Source organism: Oncorhynchus tshawytscha, linkage group LG27 (genome assembly GCF_018296145.1).
Source record: "Oncorhynchus tshawytscha isolate Ot180627B linkage group LG27, Otsh_v2.0, whole genome shotgun sequence".
NCBI classification, from domain to species: domain Eukaryota; kingdom Metazoa; phylum Chordata; class Actinopteri; order Salmoniformes; family Salmonidae; genus Oncorhynchus; species Oncorhynchus tshawytscha.
In genome coordinates, this window is record NC_056455.1 from 15,162,053 (window position 1) to 15,184,632 (window position 22,580).

A 22,580-nucleotide genomic window follows, 5' to 3' on the forward strand; every position below is an offset into this window, starting at 1 on the left:
CGCCTACTCTCTCTTTCTGCCTCTGTCTTTCTGTCTCTCCCCTAGATGTTTTGAAAAAAATATCTAAATCAAACAAGACTATCTTGGCACTGTAATGAGCTGGCCGTGTTCCAAAGCTCTTAAATAAATATAAATACCAGTGAAAGCAAGACAAAAATAACATAAATACACACATATGCTCCCTCTCATGTTTGTCTTGTTGCATTTCTTTCTCTCTTATGATCCCTCTCCCTTTTCTTTCAGCCTCTCTCCTTCCTGTTGATGTTTGTAGAAGGAAATAGGATCTTTAATATTGCCATTAGATATTCAACTTCAGCACGACTGCTCATGCCCAGTTTTGTAACCCTAATATGACCACATCACTAACCCTGTAACCAGAGCGCCAAACGTCTGTTTGACAACCTGTGCCTACGCCCCTGCCTTAATTTTGACTGTGCCTTCAGAAAGTATTCATACCCCTTGACTTATTCTACATTTTGTTGTGTTACAGCCTGAATTCAAAATGGATTAAATAGATGTTATCTCTCTCGGCAATCTACACACAATACCTCACAATGACAGAGTGAAAATGTTTTAAGAATTTTTTTGGAATTTCAAATTTGTTGAAATGAAAATACAGAAATAATCAATTTACATAAGTATTCACACCCCTGAGTCAATACTTTGTAGAAGCACATTTGGCAGTGATTATAGCTGTGAGTCTTTCTGGGTAAATCTCTATTAAGGGTGTTTCACCCTTGGTCCCTTTCAGTCAATTGTTGTGAATTTAGTGCGGTTTGCTTAACTTTGTGTGCAGTAAAAACACTCCAAAGGAACTCAGACCACTCAAATAAACCCCGAAGAGAACCTAACTGAGAGTTCAGTTCGCTTGAATTCCGTGGTCCGGTTCGCCTTTTTAGGGCAATGTGAACACAAAACTCCACAGGTTTGCTTGTAATTAATCCCGCACCACACACTAACCTACCCTGCCATAGCCACTCAAATTGCTGCCACAAAAGAAAGAAAATAATGTTGGGCATGTTCGCGGAAAATACGTGTGCTGTTTTTGGAAATTGCTGAGCGACTGCCAAGGATGCACAGACATTCCAAAATATATGTGGAGTTTTTAGTTCAGATTATTTGTTTTGAATATGTAATCTGTAGGCTAAGAGGGCTTCATAAACTGTTTGATCGATTGTGGGGTTTGAATAGCGTAGGAAGACAAAACTATACCTGGTAAGAATCACAACATAAAGTTCAAAATCTATTCTAGCTCATTTTCCAATTATAGCATTATTTAATCTGCATTTATTATTCTGCTATTTATTCTGTTACCAATAAAATGTGCATATTAATAGTATCTTCTGATTACACTTATTATGTCTCACCTTTGAACTAAATGCTATCTATTAGCTTCCAAAATGTAAGTAGGTATATGGTAGAGTATATCTAGCTGTCCCAATAACACATTCTGATGTGGGATGGTTTATCCTGCAGTTTGTAAAACCCACAGGGCACTGAGGGAATGTTGGAAAAAGATCTTGGTTCCTTTCTAAACATAGCAATGAGAATGCAAAGAGGATTTGGACCACAAAATAGGTGAAGTGAACTGGAAAAATAGTTCAAATCAATGCAAACTTTATTGGTCACATACACATGGTTAGCAGATGTTAATATGAGTGTAGCGAAATGCTTGTGCTTCTAGTTCCGACAGTGCAGTAATATCTAACAAGTAATCTAACAATTCCCCAACAACTACCTAATACACACAAATCTAAAGGGATGAAATAAGAATATGTAGATATAAATATATGGATGAGCGATGGCCGAGCGGCATAGGCAAGATGCAATAGATGGTTTAAGATACAGTATATACATATCAGATGAGTAATGTAAGATATGTAAACATTATTAAAGTGGCATTGTTTAAAGGGACTAGTGAGTCTCTATGTAGGCAGCAGCCTCTCTGAGTTAGTGATTGCTGTTTAGCAGTCTGATGGCCTTGAGATAGAAGTTGTTTTTCAGTCTCTCGGTCCCAGCTTTGATGCACCTGTACTGACCTCGCCTTCTGGATGGTAGCGGGGTGAACAGGCAGCTGAGTCCTCATTCAAAGGCAAGGGCAGTGTGAATACAACGAGAACTGAGATCTAGCTCTTTAAACATTTTTTTTTTTACCCGAGTTCACTTTAAAGAGGACTGATATAGGTTATTTTAAAGAGGACTATATGTGAAAACCATAATAAGGTGATTTCCACACCTGGATTGTGCAACATTTGCCCAATATTATTTAAAAAAAATTCAAGCACTGTCAAATTGGTTGTTCATCATTGCTAGACAACCATGTCCAGGTCTTGCCATATATCTTCAAGTAGATTTAAGTCAAAACTGGAACATTCACTGTCTTCTTGGTAAGCAACTCCAGTGTAGATTTGGCTTGTTTTAGGTTATTGTCTTGCTGAAAGGTGAATTGTTGGAAAGCAGACTGAACCAGGTTTTCTTCTTGTATTTTGCCTGTGCTTAGCTCCGTTCTGTTTATTTTTTATCCTGAAAAACTCCCCAGTCCTGAACGATTAGAAGCATACCCATAACATGATGCTGTCACGGGTAACTTGGTGCGTGAGGGAAGAATCAGGAGCAGAGAGCATATAGTTCCACAGGAAGACGTGCACTTTTAATATCGCACTGAGAATAATGCCCAACAACACAGGGCGAGGAAAATGTGGACCAACCCAACACACAGGGTACCAGGTCCAGAGCACGAACACTGAAAAGCATACACACGTAACATATGAGTAATCCCGCATGAAACAAGGGTGGGTAAACTTACTTTAAATAAGGAAGCCCATCAAGCACACAAATAGACACAGGTGCAACTAATAAGACAAAACAAACAGACAACGAAAAAGGGATCGGTGGCGGCTAGTAGGACGGTGACGACGACCGCCGAGCACCGCCCGAACAGGCAGGGGAGCCAACTTCGGCGGAAGTCGTGACAGATGCAGCCACCACTATGCTTGAACATTTGGAGAGTTGTACTCAGTAATGTGCCATGTTTTCTTGCAAACAGGATGCATGTTTTGGAATATTTGTGTTCTGTACAGGCTTCCTTCTTTCACTTTGTCAATTAGATTAGTATTGTGGAGTAACTACAATGTTGTTGATCCATCCTCAGGTTTCTCCTATCATAACTGTTTTACCATTGGCCTCATGGTGAAATCCCTGAATGGTTTCCTTCATCTCCGGCAACTGAGTTAGGAAGGATGCCCGTGGCTTTGTAGTGACTGGGTGTATGGATACACCATCCAAAGTGTAATTAATAACTTCACCATGCTCAAAGGGATATTCACCAATCTACCAATGTGGTAGGTGTGCCCTTCTTTGCGGGGCATTTGAAAAAACATCCCTGGTCATTGTGGTTGAACCGTTGTTTGAAATTCACCTCTCAACTGAGGGACCTTACAGATAATTGTATGTGTGAGATGAAGAGATGAGGTAGTCATTCAAAAATCATGTTAAACACTATTATTGCACACAGAGTGAGTCCATTACAACTTATTACATGACTTGTTAAGTACATTTTTATTCCTGAACTTATTTAGTCCTAGTTATTGACTCAAGACATTTCAGCTTTTCATTTTTTATTAATTTGTAAACATTTTCAAAAACATAATTCCACGTTGACATTGTGGGTATGGTGTGTAGGCCACTGACAAAACATCTACATTTGATACATTTTAAATTCAGGCTGTAACACAATCACATGTGGGAAAAGTCAAAGGGTGTGAATACTTTCTGAAGGCACTGTATCCGCCTGGTTCTTCACCTTCTGTTTGTTTCCCTTTGGGCAGGTCTGGTTTCACTGAGTTATTCCTAGAACATTCCAACTTAAGTGAGGTTACATAAGTGAGATTGCATAAGGGATTTATATTCTCATCTGAGCTGAAATCTAAAGAGGTTATTACATACAACCAACTGTAGAACTATACTCAAATAGTCCTAGATATGATTAGTATAATAAATGCATCACCCCACTATGCAGTTAAGAACACTGTTTTGGCAGTCAAAAACATGAAAGGACAAGGACTGGCACTATAGTCAAAATTCTACATGACATTTTCATTAAGTGTTGATGATAAATAGTGGAGTCAGTCCGTGTGGAGTTTGTATGCTACTTGCTCTTTTCATACCATGCTGTCGTGTTGGTAAACAGCAGTAAATATTGTCAGGTAGCTGTGATAGAGCAGGTAACTCCGCTACTGGCCTTCCTCTCTATTCCTCTCCTCCATCCCTCTCTCATTCTCTGTTTACACCCTCTCTGTTTTGCTTCATTCCACTCCACCTTTCCATAATCTGTTTTTCAGCGAACGTGTGAGTATGTTTATAGAAGAGAGAGGGAGAGAGTGAGTTAAGTGTGGTCTGATTGAGGAGGTGGAATGGGCTGATAGAAAGAAGAAGGGAGGAGAAAGAGAGAGGGAGGGCTGAGAAAGAGGGAGTAGGGGGAAACAGACGGGTGGGGGGAGAAGAGGTATAAAAGTATATAAGCCTTGCTATACAGAATAAAGAAATATCAACCAGAGAGAAAGACAGAAAGAGAGATTGTGAAAGAAACTTTACCAACAGAGTTGACACCATAACTACCTTCTTAGGGTAAGTACAACTATCTCTTAGGTTTATAGCTACATAACAATATACTATCCACAATATACTAAAAACAAGATATACATTTGCTATAGGTAACTTTGACTTAACTCTAACAGAAATCCCATAAAGGAGGTTAATGTTTAGGTGTAAATACTGGCTGTCACTTTTTGCAGCCGAGAATGAAGTGTAAATGACAAAACAAACAGACTTGGATCCATTAAAACAGTGATCCAGTGAGATGCATGGGGACAGCCTTCAATTTGTTTGATGTGCTACTGAGTGCTGAGTGAATAGGGGTCATTAGCCTGGTGGTGCAGTTCTGTGGGTTAGTAGCATCCTGCATGTGCCTTCCAGGCTGCAGACACGCATAAAAGGCTGCAGACGATGCTGTCAGCACCTCACTAACACAGACACACACACCCACTCCTTGATATCCTCGTAACCATTTTGCCTGTAATGTCTGTGAGCTCCCTCCCTGTGGGCCAGCTGTGCCCCATGCCTGGGGGGGTGACGTGTGCCGTTGGGTATGTAAAGGAGGGGCGTTGTACCAGGTTGTCATCCAAACCCTACAAACACAGGAGACGACAGAGAGGGTCTGCCATGGGGCACATGGATGTGGGTGAATGTGGGGGGTTTTGTTCGGAAGGTTGGGGTCTTGTTGACATCTGGGATGGCTATTTGTACAGGTGTCAGAAACCTGGCAAGAGGTCACTGTGTGTGTGTGTGTGTGTGTGTGTGTGTGTGTGTGTGTGTGTTTGGTTTTCGCCAGACATAATGGGACCCATCCAAAACGTTGACTCAGGTTTGCCAAAAAAAATCTGGAAGCACCTGGATGATAATCAAGACTCTTGGAAGACTGTTCTAAGGACAGATGAGTCAAAAGTATAACTTCTTGGACGACATGGGTGCTATTATGCCTGGAGAAAACCAAACACTGCATTCCACCGTAAGAACCTTACACCAACGGTCAAGCATGGTGGTGGTAGTGTGATGGTTTGGGGATGCTTTGCAGAAGGAAACATGAATTCTGCTAAGTATCAGAGAATTCTACAGGAGAATGTCAGGCCATCCGTCTGTGAGCAGAAGCTGTAGTGCAGCTGGGTCAACACACAATAAAATCTACATGAAAATGGCTAAAAAGTAACACATTTGAAGTTTTGGAATGGCCTACTCAAAGTCCAGACCTAATCCCAATTGAGATGTTGTGGCAGGACTTGAAACGAGCAGTTCATGGTTGAAAACCCACAAATGTTGCTGAGTTAAAGCAGTTCTGCATGGAAGAGTGGGCCAAAATTCCTCCACAGCGACGTGAGAGACTGATCAACAACTACAGGAAGCGTTTGGTTGGAGTCATTGCAGCTAAAGGTGGCACAACCAGTTGTTGAGTGTAAGGGGGCAATTACTTTTTCACACAAGGGCACTGGGTGTGGCATAACTTTATTTATGAAATAAATGAAATATGAATGTAAATGTTTGGTTATTTGTTCACTCATGTTCCCTTTATCTAATATTAGGTTTTGGTTGAAGATCTGATAACATTCAGTAACATAAATATTCCAAAGTAGAGAAAATGAGAAAGAGGAAAAGACTTTTCACACCCTCGTAGCCCATAGAAACCCTGTCTGTACTTCCTGTCTGTACATCACGAGGGACCTTAAAATCCAGTCACACAAAAATAGCATTGGTTTTGGGAATATGTTTTGCCCTCTACTCTAAAAATACATACATGTATAGGCCTAGACATGACTATTTTTGGTTGACATTGAGAAATAGTGTGTAGTCAATGGATTTATGGCTACGCTAACATGTACATGAACCCACATACAGACCCATGTAGAATCTTTACCGCCAGTTCACTCGTTTTATAGCTCAGTCACAGTCCCTAACGTACAGTAACGTCATGCGCTCCCTCCATGCCTTCTTTCTCCCATGGTGGTGGTGGTATTATGACACATTTTAACATGTCTTCTCTCCAGCAGACCAAGAGACCGACAGACCGCCAGAGTGAGGATGAGGACTCTCCTCCAGTGTGTGGCCCTGTGTGTCACCATCTCTCTCTGCGTCTGCTACGGTACATTTCTACAAATCAACACTACGTCAATTCAAAATCTTTTTAGTAAAACCTGATGATCTACAGTGATAAGTCACGGATAACCTTCCCCTTCTTTTCCACAGATTCTCAAGAAAGCACAGAATCCTTTGAAGGTGATTGATTGACCTGATTGACCTGATTCTTATGGCAGTAAAACATTCCCACACATTTTATGTATTATAAAAACACTATATTTGTATTTTTTTTAATTTGATTTAATCTGATTTAGAATTCCAGACTAACTAGGCCATTCGGTGAATTCAATAGGATTTTGTCACTGAAATCTATATGCCCGCCCCTGTTGAGATGGGGGTCATTTCTTCTTATAAAATGGTTTAATTTAATTCCATTGCATTCCAGATGTGTTTGTCAGTCCATACCGAGCCAACTCATTCATCAACCCACAGAGTCCACAGAGGGGAAGTGCCTACAACACTCCATCAAGAGGCAGCACTTACAGGAGGTACCACACACATGATCACTGGCCTACACACAATACCCCATAATGTCAAAGCTGAAATGTCTTGAATCAATAACTATTCAACCCCTTGTTATGTTCAGCCAAAATAAGTTTAGGAGTAAAGATGTGCTAAAAAAGCCACATAATAAGTTGCACAGACTCACTCTGTGTGCAATAATAGGTTTTACGTGATTTTTGATTGACTACCTCATCTCTTTACCTCACACATACAATTATCTGTAAGGTCCCTCAGTCGAGCAGTGAATTTCAAACCCAGATTCAACCCCAAAGATCAGGGAGGTTTTCCAATGCCTCACAAAGAAGGGCACCTATTGGTAGATGTTGTTTTCTGTTTTTAAAGCACACATTCAATATCCCTTTGAGCATGGTGAAGTTATTAATTACACCTTGGATGGTGTATCAATACACACAGTCACTACAAAAGATACAGGCGTCCTTCCTAACTCAGTTGCCGGAGAGGAAGGAAACTGCTCAGGGATTTCACAATGAGGCCAATGGTAACTTTAAAACAGTTACAGAGTTTAATGGCTGTGATAGGAGTATCTGAGGATGGATCAACAACATTGTAATTACTCCACAATACTAACCTAATTGACAAAGTGAAAAGAAGGAAGCCTGTACAGAATACAAATATTCCAAAACATGCATCATGTTTGCGAGGCACTAAAGTAATACTGAAAAACAAAACAATTAACTTTCTGTCCTGAATACGTAGTGTTATGTTTGGGGGCAAATCCAATACAACACATTACTGAGTACCACTCTTTGTATTTTCAAGTATAGTGGTGGCTGCATCATGTTATGGGTATGCATGTAATCGTTAAGGACTGGGGAGTTTTTCAGGATAAAACATTTATGGAATGGAGCTAAGCACAGTAAAAAAAATCCTAGAGGAAAACCTGGTTCAGTCTGCTTTCCACCAGACACAGAGATTATTTCACCTTTCAGCAGGACAATAACTTAAAACACAAGGCCAAATCTACACTGGAGTTGCTTACCAAGAAGACAGTGAATGTTCCTGAGTGACCATGTTTTGGCTCAAGGATGTGAATGCTTATGTAAATTGATATTTTTGTATTTAAATGCCAATATATTTGCCCACATTTCTAAAAACATGTTTTTAGAAAAAATATCAATTTAAACCATTTAGAATTCTGTCTGTAGCACAACAAAATGTGTAAAAAGTCAAGGAATATGAATACTTTCTGGAGGCACTGTAGGCCTCTGTGTTCTTTGTTTACCTGTGTTTCATAATGGTTGACTCTGATTGTAGTTGACTTGTGTCTGTGTTTCAGAACAATGAAGTCTCCAGCGGAGAGGCGCTCGGAGACATGTGAGGACTACTCTCCCTGTCGCTTCTTTGCCCATCGCTATGGTTACCAGCTGGCCTATCAGAGATATTTTAGAGCCAGGAATCCAGGCACGACGGGGAGCCGTGGATTCTGAGTCCCTGTCCATCTTATCATAGCAATTATTCCTGCTATTGATTTGCTGTATGCTCATTCAACACACTCTGACATTACGTAACAGGTTATTGGTTCGGTGATGTAACAGTGAAAGAGATGTGACAAATATATGAAAACATATCAGTAAATCAATTACGAATATAGTGAGCAATATTTTTGCGTATTTATAATTCAAGCTCCATTTATTGTATAACTTTATAGCCTACTCACAATCACCACACCCTTAAAGAAGAACTGCTTTCAGAAATCTGTGTTTGTGAAGATTAGCTTCACACCCAACTCCATTGTTCCATTTTTCCATCCACACTAAGGCAACAGTCTTCATCCAACCCATTTGTATTTATATGTATTAAAATGTGTTTTTGAAGAGTTTCTTACATTCATTGTCTAAATCCTATGTTGTCACGATATTCCTCAGAGGGGCTTAGTAACCTTACTTGTAAGGTACAGAATTCCACCTCATTTGGTTCCACGTGTTACCAAATTTCAGCTGAATAGTATTTTGAATGGGGAGCAGATGTGTGACCGCTAATAGCTGTCCCAGTTTGACCAGTGTGGTAGCAACAAATCAGAAAAATGTAGTGTGGAAACAATACAGGCTAAGGGAAGCTACATTTTTGCACCAGCATGACAACGTTTGCACCTGTTTTTAAACTGTAAGTGTAAATGATGTTCAAAGTCAGTTACTATCTGTTTACCCAATAGTTATCCAATAGTTTGTATGGCCTCATCTTCCACTTTTGGGATGTAAATGTATATATTTTTGGTAGTTTTTTCCCTAACTTTTGTAAATGGGAGCATCAATGGTATCAATAGAAAATGTTAATTTCCAGGTCCCTTATAAAAATAAGTAGTCAGCTGGTCACTGTTTTTGTAGACAAGACGCAGCTCCTTGCCCTACCATAAAAACCAGAGGTCATCTGAACACAGTGAATGTCAGTCTCTAGAAGACGAGAGAGACGAGAGAGACACAAGCAGGACACTGGATCTGGTCATGGCACACCCACGAACAGTGGTGTAAAGTACTTAAATAAACATATTTTCAAGTACTACTTAAGTCGTTTTTTGGGGTATCTGTACTTTACTTGACTATTTCTATTTTTGACAACTTTTACTTCACTACATTCCTAAAGATAATATTGTACTTTTTACTCCATACATTTCCCCTGACAACCCAAAGTCCTCCCTACATTTTGAATGATTAGCAGAACAGGAAAATTGTCAAATTCAGGCACTTATCAAGAGAACACGTGGCCATCCCTACTGCCTATGGTCTGGCAGACTCACATAACACAAATGCATCTTTGGTAAATAATGTGGGAGTGTTGGAGTGTTGGAGTGTTGGAGTGATGGAGTGTTGGAGTGTTGGAGTGATGGAGTGTTGGAGTGTTGGAGTGTTGGAGTGTTGGAGTGTTGGAGTGATGGAGTGTTGAGTGATGGAGTGTTGGAGTGTTGGAGTGATGGAGTGTTGGAGTGATGGAGTGTTGGAGTGTTGATGGAGTGTTGGAGTGATGTTGTGGAGTGATGGAGTGTTGGAGTGATGGAGTGTTGGAGTGTTGGAGTGATGGAGTGTTGGAGTGATGGAGTGTTGGAGTGATGGAGTGATGGAGTGTTGGAGTGTTGGAGTGATGGAGTGTTGGAGTGTTGGAGTGTTGGAGTGTTGGAGTGTTGGAGTGTTGGAGTGATGGAGTGTTGTTGGAGTGATGGAGTGTTGGAGTGATGGAGTGTTGGAGTGATGGAGTGTTGGAGTGTTGGAGTGATGGAGTGTGCCCCTGGCTATCCATACATTTAAAAAATAAGAACATGGTGCCGTGAGCTTTGCTTATTATAAGGAATTTTAAATTATTTATACTTTTACTTTTGATACTTAAGTTTATTTTAGCAATTAAATTTACTTTTGATACTTAAGTACATTTAAAACCAAATACTTTTAGACTTTTACTCAAGTAGTATTTTACTGGGTAACTTTCACTTTTACTTGCGTAACTTCCTATTAAGGTATCTATACTTTTACTCAAGTGTGATAATTGGGTACTTTTCTCACCACTTCCCAGGAACGGGCAAATCACATTGATGTTTTTTGTGTGATTCTGCAGAACCAAAATGTTCATAATTAAGGCTTTGCTAGGATAGATTTCTGAACTTTGTCCCTACATGGAGGAACGACAACAGCACTGACCCAGACGCTGAAATTGCACCCCGCAATTTGGGGCCACTTCAGCGGCCCAGAAGTCCGCCTTGGAAAGAAACTGAGAGAGCAAAATATAGAGGGAAATTTCCCTTAAGAGTTGAGGTTTTTACATAACGCTACATTCTGCAATGCTGTCAAGCAATAATGTGCTACTTAATTAAGAAGTTGAACATGAGTGGGGAAAAGGTAACGAGTAATAGAATAGAATGGAACAGAATATAATAGAATGGAGCAGAATAGAAAATAATGGAGCAGAATAGAATAGAATGAAGCAGAATAGAAAATAATGGAGCAGAATAGAATAGAATGAAGCAGAATAGAAAATAATGGAGCAGAATAGAATAGAATGAAGCAGAATAGAAAATAATGGAGCAGAATAGAATAGAATTTTGTTCTACTTCAGTAGTTGAACAATTTATGTGTTTTAGTTTTTATATGCTTATCAATGCTCCATACAGGCACTGGATATTCCCGTCCATGTGTATTACTGGTGAATGAATACACAATCAACAATCAATCGAAAAATTGCTTTCAGTTTCTTCATACAGGAAATCACTGTGGTTTGTTATAAAAAAAGCAAACCTCTGATCAAAAGTCTGTCACAAAATGACGGGTGGCGTTTTCTCTTCTTGTTCAAATAGTATCATATGGTTTTATCAACCAGTAGTTAGTTAGTGGTTTGAATAGGATGTCGTGTGGGCATGCTGTAAAACTCGGACCTCTTGAGGTTGTCTGGTGGTACTGCACATTTAAAGGAGCGTTGTCTTTATACAGTGGGGTCTGAAATGATTGACACCCTTGATAAAGATGAGCGAAAATGACTGTATAAAATAAATAATTCAAATATTGAGCTGTATTCTATGCAAAAAAAAATTGGGACATTTTCATTCTCTATTTTCATGTCACCCAACAAATGTAGACGCCTGGAGTTTGCTAAACAGCATTGGCACTTGTATTGGAATCAGTGCTATGGTCAGATGACATGAAAATAGAGCTCTTTGGCCACGTACACCAGTGGTGCGTTTGGCGTAGAATTGAGAATGCATAAGCAGAAAAGAACCCCATACCAACTGTAAAATATGGTGATGGATCTTGAATGTTATGGGCTATTTTGTTTCCACTGGTCCTGGGGCCCTTGCTGAGGTCAACGTCATCATGAACTTTACCCAGTACACGGACATTTTAGCCAAAAACTGGTTGCCTCTGCCAGGAGGTTGAAACTTGGCAGCAAGTGGATCTTCCAGCAAGACAATAACCCCAAGCACACGTCAACATCCACAAAGAAAGGGTTAATTGGCAACAAAATCAACATTTTGGAATGGCCATCTCAGTCTCTAAACTTGAAATCCATAGAAAACCTGTGGTTTGAATAGAAGAGGGCAGTCTATAAGCACAGATGAAGGATATCAAAGATCTGGAAGGATTATGTATGGAGGAATGGTCTAAGATCCCTCCCAATATGTTTTCCAACTCATAAAATAAAATGCCTCATTGCCATTATCCTAGTAAGGTGTGGTATTGAAAGGTATTGAAAACAGGGATGTCAATAGTTTTTACCCCTAACTTTTTGAGAAAAAAAGTATTACTTTAAACAAAATCTCTTTCTCTGAAGAATTGTATTAGCATTGGTGTAAAGTACTTAAGTAAAAAAAACTTTAAAGTACTACTTAAGCAGTTGTTGTGGGTATCTGTACTTTACTTTACTATTTACATTTTTGACAACTTTTACTTAAATAATGTAATTTTTACTCCATATATTTCCCCTGACACCCTAAAGTACTTTACATTTCGAATGCTTAGCAGGACAGGAAAATTGTCCAATTCACACACTTATCAAGAAAAAAACCCCTGGTCCTCCCTACTGCATCTGATCTGGCAGACTCACTAAACACACATGCTATGTTTGTAAATTATGTCTGAGTGTTGGAGTGTGCCCCTAGCTATCCGTAAAAAAATCTAAATAGTGCCGTCTGGTTTGCTTCATATATAAGGAATGTGAAATTATTCATACTTTTACTTTTGATACTTAAGTATATTTTAGCAATTACATTTTACTTTTGATACTTAAGTATATTTCAAACCAAATACTTTTAGACTTTTACTAAAGTAGTATTTTACAGGATGACTTTCACTTTTACTTTAGTCATTTTTTATTAAGGTATCAAGTACTCAAGTATTACAATTAGGTACTTTTTCCACCACTGTCTATTAGTATAAGATAATAGCGTTTCCACATTTTTTTAGCAACAATTTAACTCAGTAATATGATCAAGGGTGTACATTGCGGCCCCCACTGTGGGTGTGGGAGTTATTAGACACATGTACATATGTTTTTACAACAGTTAAGTATAAAAGGTGGAACACTATTTTTTCATGGGGTTTTTAAAAATTCTTGTTTTTTTAAAGCATGACCTCACCAAAAAATATGATGAAGCATAAATGTAGAATGTTTTTTCGAATGTTTAGAATATATGCAAAATTATTTGAGAATTCAGGGTGTGTGTGTGTGTGTGTGTGTGTGTGTGTGTGTGTGTATGTGTGTGTGTCTGTTTACTCGTGCCAGTGTACATTTGCTGTTGTTGTGGGTGTATGATACATGATTCCTCAACCAATCACAAACTCATGATATTGTGAGGGTCATAACTATAAACTGAGTGTGTGTTCATGTACTGGTGAGAAAGACAAGCAAGACAGAACAGTCTAAATCTCATACTTGTTGATCGTCCTGATCGTGAACCAACAGCAAAGAGAAAGATGAAGACCTTGGCCATCCTTGTCCTCTGTGCTCTGGCATGTGTGTGCCACTCTATTGGAGGTAAGAGCAGAGATAGAGCGACAGCGTTAGTCAAGGTTTTGCACCTGTGCAAAATGTGCAACTATTTTTAGAATTTCAGCATATAAATGTTAAAGAATAAATAAAACATGTAAACAATTTATAAATGTTGTAGTTGTGTTTTCAGATCGAGATGATTAATCATGTACAATACTGTTTCCTCTCTACACAGACTCCTCTACCTCCACTGCCTCAAAGCTTGCTAGTGAGAAAAGAGTGGGTAAGAAACATCACTAGGATAATTAGTACCAGAATGGCAGGGGTCTGATTGTGTGAGCTGTAATGTTGATGACCAGTTGTAGATGCACTGAACATGGTTATTCTAAGTGCAGTGGGATTACACTTGTTTAAATTTCTCTCGTTTTAAAAAGTCCCTCTGTTCTATGACCTTACAGGTGTGTTTGTTAAGAAGGACCTGGCCTCCACTTTGGTGCGACAGAAGAGAGCCAGCACTGCCCTTGCAGACTTGTCCCTGACTCAGCTGGAGAGGTACAGTACTGTTCTGTTGTCCCCTGTCTGTCATCTGATAGCCTGGCACACAAGGTTGTTTTCTACAAGGTGCCGAAAGTGTTCCACAGGGATGCTGGCCCATGTTGACTCCAATGCTTCCCACAGTTGTGTGAAGTTGACTGGATGTAATTTGGGTGGTGGACCATTCTTAATACAAACTGGAAACTATTGACTGTGAAAAACCCAACAGTGTTGTCATTCTTGACACAAACCGGTGCGCCTGGTACCCTGTTCAAAGGCACTTAAATCTTTTGTCTTGCCCATTCACCCTCTGAATGGAACACATACAGTACACAATACATGTCTCAATTGTCTCAAGGCTTAAAAATCCCTCTTTAACGTGTCTCTCCCCCTTCATCTACACTGACTGAAGTGGCTTTGACAAATGACATCAATAAGAGATCATAGCTTCACCTGGTCAGTCTATATCATGGAAAGAGCAGGTGTTCTTAATGTTTTGTACACTCAGTGTATGTGTTTTGCTGTTAATCAATGTTTGTATGGGAACAAGCATAATTTCCACTTCATTTAAGAATCATTTAAGATGAAATGTGCTCAAATATGAAGGGAATTTCCTGTTGTTATCATGGAGTGAAAAGTTAATTATATAAGCCTCTTTCTTCACACTGGATAATATCCAGATTTTCATCTGGGTTTTTTTCTTCCCCCTTTCTTCTTTCACCTCTTCCTCTTATTTTATGGAAACTGCCCAACCCCTTCATTCCCAGTCTGAGGGAGGTGTGTGAGCTTAACTACTGGTGTGAGAACATGATGGACACAGCTGGGATCATTGCTGCCTACACCGAATTCTATGGACCAATCCCATACTAGATGTCAACCCACTCCACAAACCAACTTCTATCCTGCAAGGCTTTTTGGAGAGAAATAGGTGTAATGTTCTGAGGATGAAACATCTGAATAAATCTAAATAAATCTAAGTATAAATTGATATGGTGTTAGAGGGAGAGTGAGAGCAAAAGAGAGAAAGGGGACATTGAGAAGTTATTAAAATAACTATTTGGTAATATTCTGTAGTGTAGTATGGTCAATAAAATTATCTAAACAATGTGTCTTTCATCAAATTATTTCATATTACATAACAATATTCTAACAATGTTATAACATGATACATTGTGCGAGATCTGTCATTTCCTAAAGGGAACAAATGAGAAACAGATTAGTCTACACACTTAATAGAGACCTGAAGAAATGACCTCTGTGGTATCAAAGGCTGGTAAAGACCTTGATACAAAAATTGTGGAGAAACTATAGTGGAGCAAAAAGTTCCATTGGCTTGACATTACTGACTTTGTTTCCAAATATTGAAACAGAAAAGTTACATGTACAGATTTTCAGCACCTTCATGAATATAAAAAAAATATATGACAGCTGAAAACATTTAGACTACATTGAATGTGATATTGCACGAACAAACATATCTATCTACCTGTGGTCCCTCTGTCAAAACAAAGACACGTTCAAATGCATAAATGATCCCAAGGCTGGGGCATTTAACTTGGTCATCCCTGTCAATAATGTTCGTATTTAGGTCATCTTGCCTTAAGATTGGTGTAACCTGGCCATTCTACCCCCAAAAATATGTATAATGCAATGCAAAAGGCACTCACTCACCTGCAAGAGAACTTGGTTGAAGCGTAGCTATTCGTAACAGTAGCAGTAACAAAGGTAGCAGGTTCACCCAAAACTGCAGACATGAAGCAAAGACTTGAGTGCAAAACTGCAGTCTACTAGGTCAGCCACTGGGGGGGTTGAGCGCATTTTGTTTGACCTTCTTTTTTGGCGTTTCCGGTTTATCTCACACGAGACTTCCGCCCTAGCTCGCGGCAATCAAAACATGGTGAACTGCATCAATTAGCCAAAAGCGTTTATGTCAGTGTGATCTAAAAGGGTATCACATACATTAGTTTGATACAGGCAACGACATTTATAGTTGACCATTTACCCGATTGGAAAGTAAGAGAGGGGAAAGGCACACTGCCCACAGTTTCACGTGGATAAAGGTAGAGTCAATTCAAGTTGGCTTTCTCGTTACCTGTTCATCGAGCTAGTTGACTGGCGAATTTAGCTAGCTAACGTTATGCTGATGTGAAACCTGCAGACTTTGGTGATATAGCTACCGTTGGTTACAACATTTGCTAACTAACTATTTAACATTTCAGTAAATTAATATTGGCGAGTATTTGCATCATATATAGCTAGCTAACGTTATAACTTGTACAGCGTTGCTAGCTAATTTAGCTAACGTTGGTTGTTAGTTGGGACTAGTTAACGTATACTTCTGACTAGCTGCTATTCAACCAATAATTGTCTTGTGACATTGTGCTGGGAGACGAACTTGTATGTACAAGTATGTTTCTCAGCACAATATCAAAAGGCAATTCATTATTGGTTTAGTCGCAGCGAGAGTGAAAGTTATTTATAATAAGGACCTCTCTGAAATGGAAATGGATGGCCCTCCTAGAGCAAAATATATTTGACCTAAACTCTCCCCGAACGCAAAAAATGAGTGACCCTCCCCTATAGCCAAAATAATAATCAAAACAAAGTGGATAGTAGAGAACATGTCTAGCGTGTACTCACTTCTTGGACAGACCAGAGCCTTAAAGATGAATATTTTTTAAATTACAGGCTAAGAATGAACATATGCCTGTGTTCATCTCATCATATTTCTCCAATGCCAAATCAATGTGTCTTGTTTGCAATGAAACTGCCCCTGTTTGCAAGTAATACAATCTGAGACCTCATTAGGAATCTGAGCATGGTGCTTTCCAAAGTTAGGCCTAACTTATCACCCCAGACAGTAGACCTACCGACGCAGAAAAATGGAAGCTTTAACTGCTGGCTACTCTTCTTCTGTAGCTCAACCCAACGAGAGGTCAGAAGTGTTTACCTAAAAGCTGTCTGGTTTTAAACATCTTATATTGTATAGGAAGTGAATAACTTAATCAATTGATAGTGACATAATTAGATTACTTCCCAAGCAAAGGACATTTTTGTGTGTTTTATGCTAGAAACAATGATATTCCCATATGGATCGGAGTCTCGTCTTTCCTGGGTATTTTACAGCTTGTTTCTAGCATAAAGCATCGCGGGCCAAAGCGCTGTTATAGATCACTTTATATAATCAGATTTGTTTAGTCTTTTCTGCCATTTTGTTCAATAAAAAGCTGGCTTATGGCATACCGTCTCCTACCCCATCAATTCGAGTCTTGGATTTAACTTAGCCTACCTCTGTGTCAGTGAAGTGCTGTTATTTAAAGAGTGGATGGGGGGAATTGACCAACAAATGTATTGACATAGCAGCCTATAGCCTAAGTGAGTCTGCCAAACATGTAGGCCTACCTCTTATTTCTTAAATAGGCTCCAACACAAAGCCCTCTTGTTGTTAGTAAACTAATTAAAATTAAGAATGTTGAAATGAATTATGCCTACTCGAATTTGCCTACTTTCAGCACAATGAGCTGTCCATTTTCCGATTGATTGTGCTGCTGCTTTGTTTCAGCACCACATTGTAAGTTACTCAAATCTGGCTTATTGTGAGGTCAATAACTCTGATAAATAGGCCTACATCATCATTAATCAAATCAATTATAGTAGTAGCAAGCTATAAAATTTGACCTCCGGTCCTCCTCATCTTCGCGCTCTCCTTCTCAAACTTAACTGAACATAGGCTATAGCAGTGTTTCCCAACCCTGGTCCTCTAATACTCCCAACAGTACACTGTTTTGTTGTGGCCCTTAACAAACACACCTCATTGAAGGCTTGATGATTAGTTGACAAGTATAATCAGGTGTGCTTGTCCAGGGTTACAATAGAAATGTGTACTGTTGGGGGTACTGGAGGACCAGGGTTGGGAAACACTGTTCATCCGTAAGAGTGCATTTTTTGGAAGAAGCCCCTGACTCTCCCTCTGAACTGCCACCATAGGCCTACATAGCACAGCCATTGGTTAGGAATCACACAAAATGTTTTTGATCAGCAAGAGCAGAGCAGGCTGGGGCTCATGGTTGGAATATCCATTGCAGGGTGTAATGCAGCCTAGTTTTATTTACACCGTCCCAGCAGCTATCTTAGAAATATAACTTATAGATTTTTATTTTCAGTTGATACTGTATCTTCCCTGGCAGGGTGAAGGAGACGCGCCATCACCATGGGGCGACGTTCGACCTCCTCCACCAAGAGTGGGAAGTTCATGAACCCCACCGACCAGGCCAGTAAGTAACGTCATACCCTTTCCGTCGTCATGACTGCTCACATCATACGTTCACCTCAACTTGAGCATGACCACATCAGTGGACACCCATTGTTACTTAAGCTTCAGGGGATCCCATGTATGTGAAAGGAAAATCATTTCAGTGTCTTATTGAGCTCAGCAGCACTATGAACAATAGTAAATGCATCAACGTAGAGGAACTGTCAGGTAACAGTTTCTACATCAAACCTAATGCGGTGCCTTTTCCTCTTCAGGGAAGGAGGCCAGGAAACGGGAGCTGAAGAAGGTAAGACCTTGGCTGACAATTTGAATGTCAATGACAGGTTGACTTTGTATTCTGTCTATAAAACTCACTGTGTTCTTCTTTGCTGCACCACAGAACAAGAAGCAGAGGATGATGGTGAGAACAGCTGTACTGAAGATGAAGGACCCCAGACAGATCATCAAAGACATGGAGAAGCTGGATGAAATGGGTGAGCCATTGCAAATGGGTTTTAAACAAGGTTGTGCGTTTATTTGTCTTCCAAAAGGATCTTGCTAATAATTTTATTCTCTCCTGTTCACATCTGTTCTGTATCTGTTTTTTTTCTGTGCCAGAGTTCAACCCTGTGCAGCAGCCGCTGCTGAATGAGAAGGTGCTGAGAGACAAGAGGAAGAAGCTACGGGAGACGTTTGAGCGCATCGTACGTTTGTACGAAAGAGAGAACCCAGACACTTACAAGGAGCTACGCAAACTGGAGCTGGACTATGAGAGCAATCGCGGCAAGCTGTCACTCTACTTCGACTCAGTCAAGGTGTGTATGCTATGCTGATCAACATGTATGAATTGCACAGATAAACCGAGCAGTGCTGAGATCATGTCATAATTGTTGCTGTTGTTCACTACTCACGCTTTCTCTTCCTCGCTCTGTCAACTAGAATGCTGAACTGGTGGAGGTGGATAGCATCCCACTCCCAGAGATGCCCCACGCCCCTTCCAGCATCCTGATCCAGGACATCCCCTTGCCTGGGGCCCAGCCTCCCTCCATCCTGAAGAAGGGCTCCTCGTTTAGGTGGGCAGTCCCCTGAATTTACAGTGCTGTCTCAGTATCATTCCTGTGGACCATACCACAACCCTACCAGCTGCTCTGTAATATCTCTCTTTCTCAGTAAGGGGATAAGTGCCTCCATGTCTGCAGCGGTGGCAGGCGTCCCTCGGTTACCCCCTGGTAGGAAACCCCCAGGTCCCCCACCTGGCCCCCCACCGTCTCAGGTCCTCGCGCTGTACGCCTCACGTAGGGCCCAGTTTGCAGCAGATGCAGGTGCTGCACACACATCTCATCTCACTACTGCTTGTTTGTACATGGGATCAGGAGGAATAAATATGCTTCATTCTACTTTCTTATCCAAATCCACCTTTCTCTGCCTACAACCAGATCTGTCCAACCAGGCCTCTGACATGGAGAAAGCCCTGGACACTATGCTGATGGGAGGAGAGAGGGACAGTGGGAGCGAGAGCGATGGAGAGGATGGCGAGGAAGACGACAGCGACTCTGAAGAGGACAGTGAAGGAGATAGGGATGAAGGAGGCGAGGTTGACAAGAGGATGATGGTGGACCGGCAGGAGGACGATAGAGAGAAGGGCAGAGAGGAAGACAGAGGGGACAGACATGCAGGTGAGAGGCAGAGCCTTGTCCGCATATGTGATTGCTTGATCACCCCAAGTGTGTTGGGTTCTGTCTTCAAGTCTGCACTGCTTGGTGTTGTGATATGGCGTTTTACACAAGGTTGTGTGATATGTTTTGCAGGACGCAGTGTGCGGTTTGCAGACATGCCCCCCTCAGCCCCCAGGGAGAAGAGCAAGAAGAAGAGGATTGTGAAGAAGAAAAAGGCCATCACTCCACTGCAGGCTATGATGCTTAGGATGGCAGGTACTGTGTCTTCTTCAGTCTGCACACAACACCACTACCACACTTGAGCAGGACTTGTGATGCAGATGAATGATTGGCTTGTTGACACTATTTTGGAGAATGACCTTTAAAGAGGTTTGTATTCGCTGGAGGATGATTTCTCCATGGGAACTAGGTTATACTTTCTTCCTTCATCCCTTTCTCACACATCCCCCTTTCTTATTTGTCTACAGGGCAGTCCATCCCTGAAGACGAAGAGGAGGAAGAGGAAGTTGAGGAAGAGTACACGGACTCTGACGACTCAGACATCGAGGATAGGGGACCACCAGGTGACAACCAATCTCATCTTATACCCAATCAGCGCATGCCTCCACCCTCTGGACCAATGGGAGGACAGCAACCACCTCTACACATGCAGGGTCCACCAGGGACAGGGCCTCCACCGTTGGGACCACCCCCAGCTCCTCCAATGAGGCCTCCTGGTCCGCCCTCTGGCCTGCCTCCCGGCCCTCCACCCGGTTAGTTGGTTTTATGTGTAGTAATGATTGGAGTACAGTGCCATCTTGTGTGACGTTGCTTCATTTCTATCAAATGACTTAAACAAAGCACTATGATGTGATATGTCATATGATATGTCTTGTTTGTCATCCTAAGGTGCTCCCCCGTTTTTGAGGCCGCCTGGTATGCTAGGTGGTCCAAGGGGACCGATGCCCCGGCTACTGCCCCCTGGACCCCCACCAGGTCGTCCCCCTGGCCCCCAGGCCCCCTCCAGGCCTCCCTCCTGGTCCTCCACCCCGGGGACCCCCACCCAGACTGCCTCCCCCAGCTCCCCCAGGTATGTGTGGATGTATTTTTTTTGCCTTTTAATTGGAATTACATATGACTTTATCCCTTCTCCTTAAACACAGAACATTGTCAAAACATACACAAAAAATGTAACATAACTACAGTTCAGCAGTACCCAAAGTTAACAGTAATAAAAGTATATGTCAACATGGCACATACCTCAAGCTAAAATGAATGTAAAATAAAGCCCTTGCTTTGGGCTGCAAAGCATGGGAATAAAGCAGGATTTCCCCCCACTCTAATCTCTTCTCGCTTTCTGTAGGCATCCCCCCTCCACCACGATCTGGCCCCCACGCCAACTCGCCCCTCCCCTCTCTCTTTTCCCCCCCCGCTTAACTCCAACGTACTCAGCGCTCCCCCAGCATCGTCCACCGCCAGAAACCCGGCTCCAACCCAGATGGCTCCCATAGCAACCCCAATGCCTCCATGCTGCCCCCTCCTTCCATGCCTATGTCCATGCGCCCAGGGATGCAAATGCCCCCTCCCCCTGGGACAAGTGCCCCGCCGTCGGGCGCAAACCCCACCAGCCACCACCATGCACCAACCATCGAGAAGCGGGCCAACATCACCTCTGTCTCAGCCGGAGGCAGCAATCTGGCAACAGGCCAGGGGAGTGGCGGAGCCACCATCTCAGCCAAACCCCAGATCATCAACCCCAAGACAGAGGTCACCCGCTTCGTGCCCACGGCGCTGAGGGTGCGCAGAGATAAAGGGGCCAGGAGCGGAGGAGGGCCTATGGAAAAGAGAGGAAGAAGAGATGAAAGGGTGGGAGGCCAGAAGCAGCAGTCGATGGCTGCCCCCATGGGATCGGCCAACCCTACTCAGATGGGCCCAGTCTCTCAGCCCAACATGAAGACCAAGGACCAGATGTATGAGGCCTTCATGAGGGAGATGGAGGGACTCCTCTGAGACTGACAGGGGCTGCGGGGTGAAAAGGGTAGGTGTGTTGAGAAGGAATGAACAGTAGGGGTTATGAAGAATGTGTTAGTGATACCAGCAAGCAGATGCTGTTCAGAAACACATTGGTTCCTCTAAATGAAGCGGAACGGCTTTGTTTTTCACAATGAGACAAGAATCTCCTCCCTACCAACTTACTGTACATGGCTATGATAATTTGGCTCAATCTTTGTGAAAAAGCTAGTGTTTTTTATGACTGTCAAATGTTTATTTTATTGTTGAACTGAGAAACGTGATGGATTTCAAAGAAAGAAAGGGGGTGTTTGTAGGAAAATCCAAATGAGTGTGTATATGCTTGTCTGAAATGGTTAGACCTGCAACTAAATAAATACTTAAACTCAATTAACTATTTTCAGTCCAATCTTTTTTTATACATATTTTCACAAGTCAGACTACAAATTAATAAACCACCATGATGAACAGGCTCATTCAGCAGGATGCAACGTTTTGGATCATTCAGA

The 22,580-nt window shown here is 41.5% G+C and overlaps 3 protein-coding genes across 4 annotated transcripts; all 3 read left to right on the forward strand.

Annotated features, from left to right (window-relative positions):
• The first annotated feature begins 4,477 nt into the window (after nt 1–4,477).
• Nucleotides 4,478–9,026, forward strand: mgp (matrix Gla protein). 2 transcript variants are annotated; one of them, XM_024433265.2, is made up of 5 exons: nt 4,478–4,626; nt 6,600–6,691; nt 6,796–6,825; nt 7,073–7,175; nt 8,489–9,026. In XM_024433265.2, the coding sequence occupies exons 2-5, from the start codon at nt 6,631–6,633 to the stop codon at nt 8,637–8,639; spliced, it is 345 nt and encodes a 114-aa protein (XP_024289033.1). In that variant the 5' UTR covers nt 4,478–4,626; nt 6,600–6,630; the 3' UTR covers nt 8,640–9,026. The 2 variants fall into 2 exon arrangements, with proteins under 2 accessions (XP_024289033.1, XP_024289034.1); XM_024433266.2 differs by having other exon boundaries at nt 4,494–4,626; nt 6,597–6,691.
• A 4,482-nt stretch (nt 9,027–13,508) lies between these two features.
• On the forward strand, nt 13,509–15,259 carry LOC112258734 (bone gamma-carboxyglutamate (gla) protein). The gene is made up of 4 exons (XM_024433268.2): nt 13,509–13,665; nt 13,856–13,903; nt 14,079–14,172; nt 14,922–15,259. The coding sequence occupies exons 1-4, from the start codon at nt 13,605–13,607 to the stop codon at nt 15,022–15,024; spliced, it is 306 nt and encodes a 101-aa protein (XP_024289036.1). The 5' UTR covers nt 13,509–13,604; the 3' UTR covers nt 15,025–15,259.
• Nucleotides 15,260–16,003: 744 nt separating this feature from the next.
• Nucleotides 16,004–22,461, forward strand: LOC112258732 (WW domain-binding protein 11). Its single transcript, XM_042307423.1, is given in 15 exon segments — nt 16,004–16,214; nt 18,342–18,428; nt 18,682–18,713; nt 18,807–18,900; nt 19,025–19,221; nt 19,346–19,479; nt 19,577–19,728; nt 19,843–20,082; nt 20,215–20,337; nt 20,550–20,834; nt 20,971–21,076; nt 21,078–21,157; nt 21,425–21,453; nt 21,455–21,590; nt 21,629–22,461. Coding segments are annotated over 14 exon segments (2,115 nt in total). The 5' UTR covers nt 16,004–16,214; nt 18,342–18,364; the 3' UTR covers nt 22,072–22,461.
• The last annotated feature ends 119 nt before the right edge of the window (nt 22,462–22,580 follow it).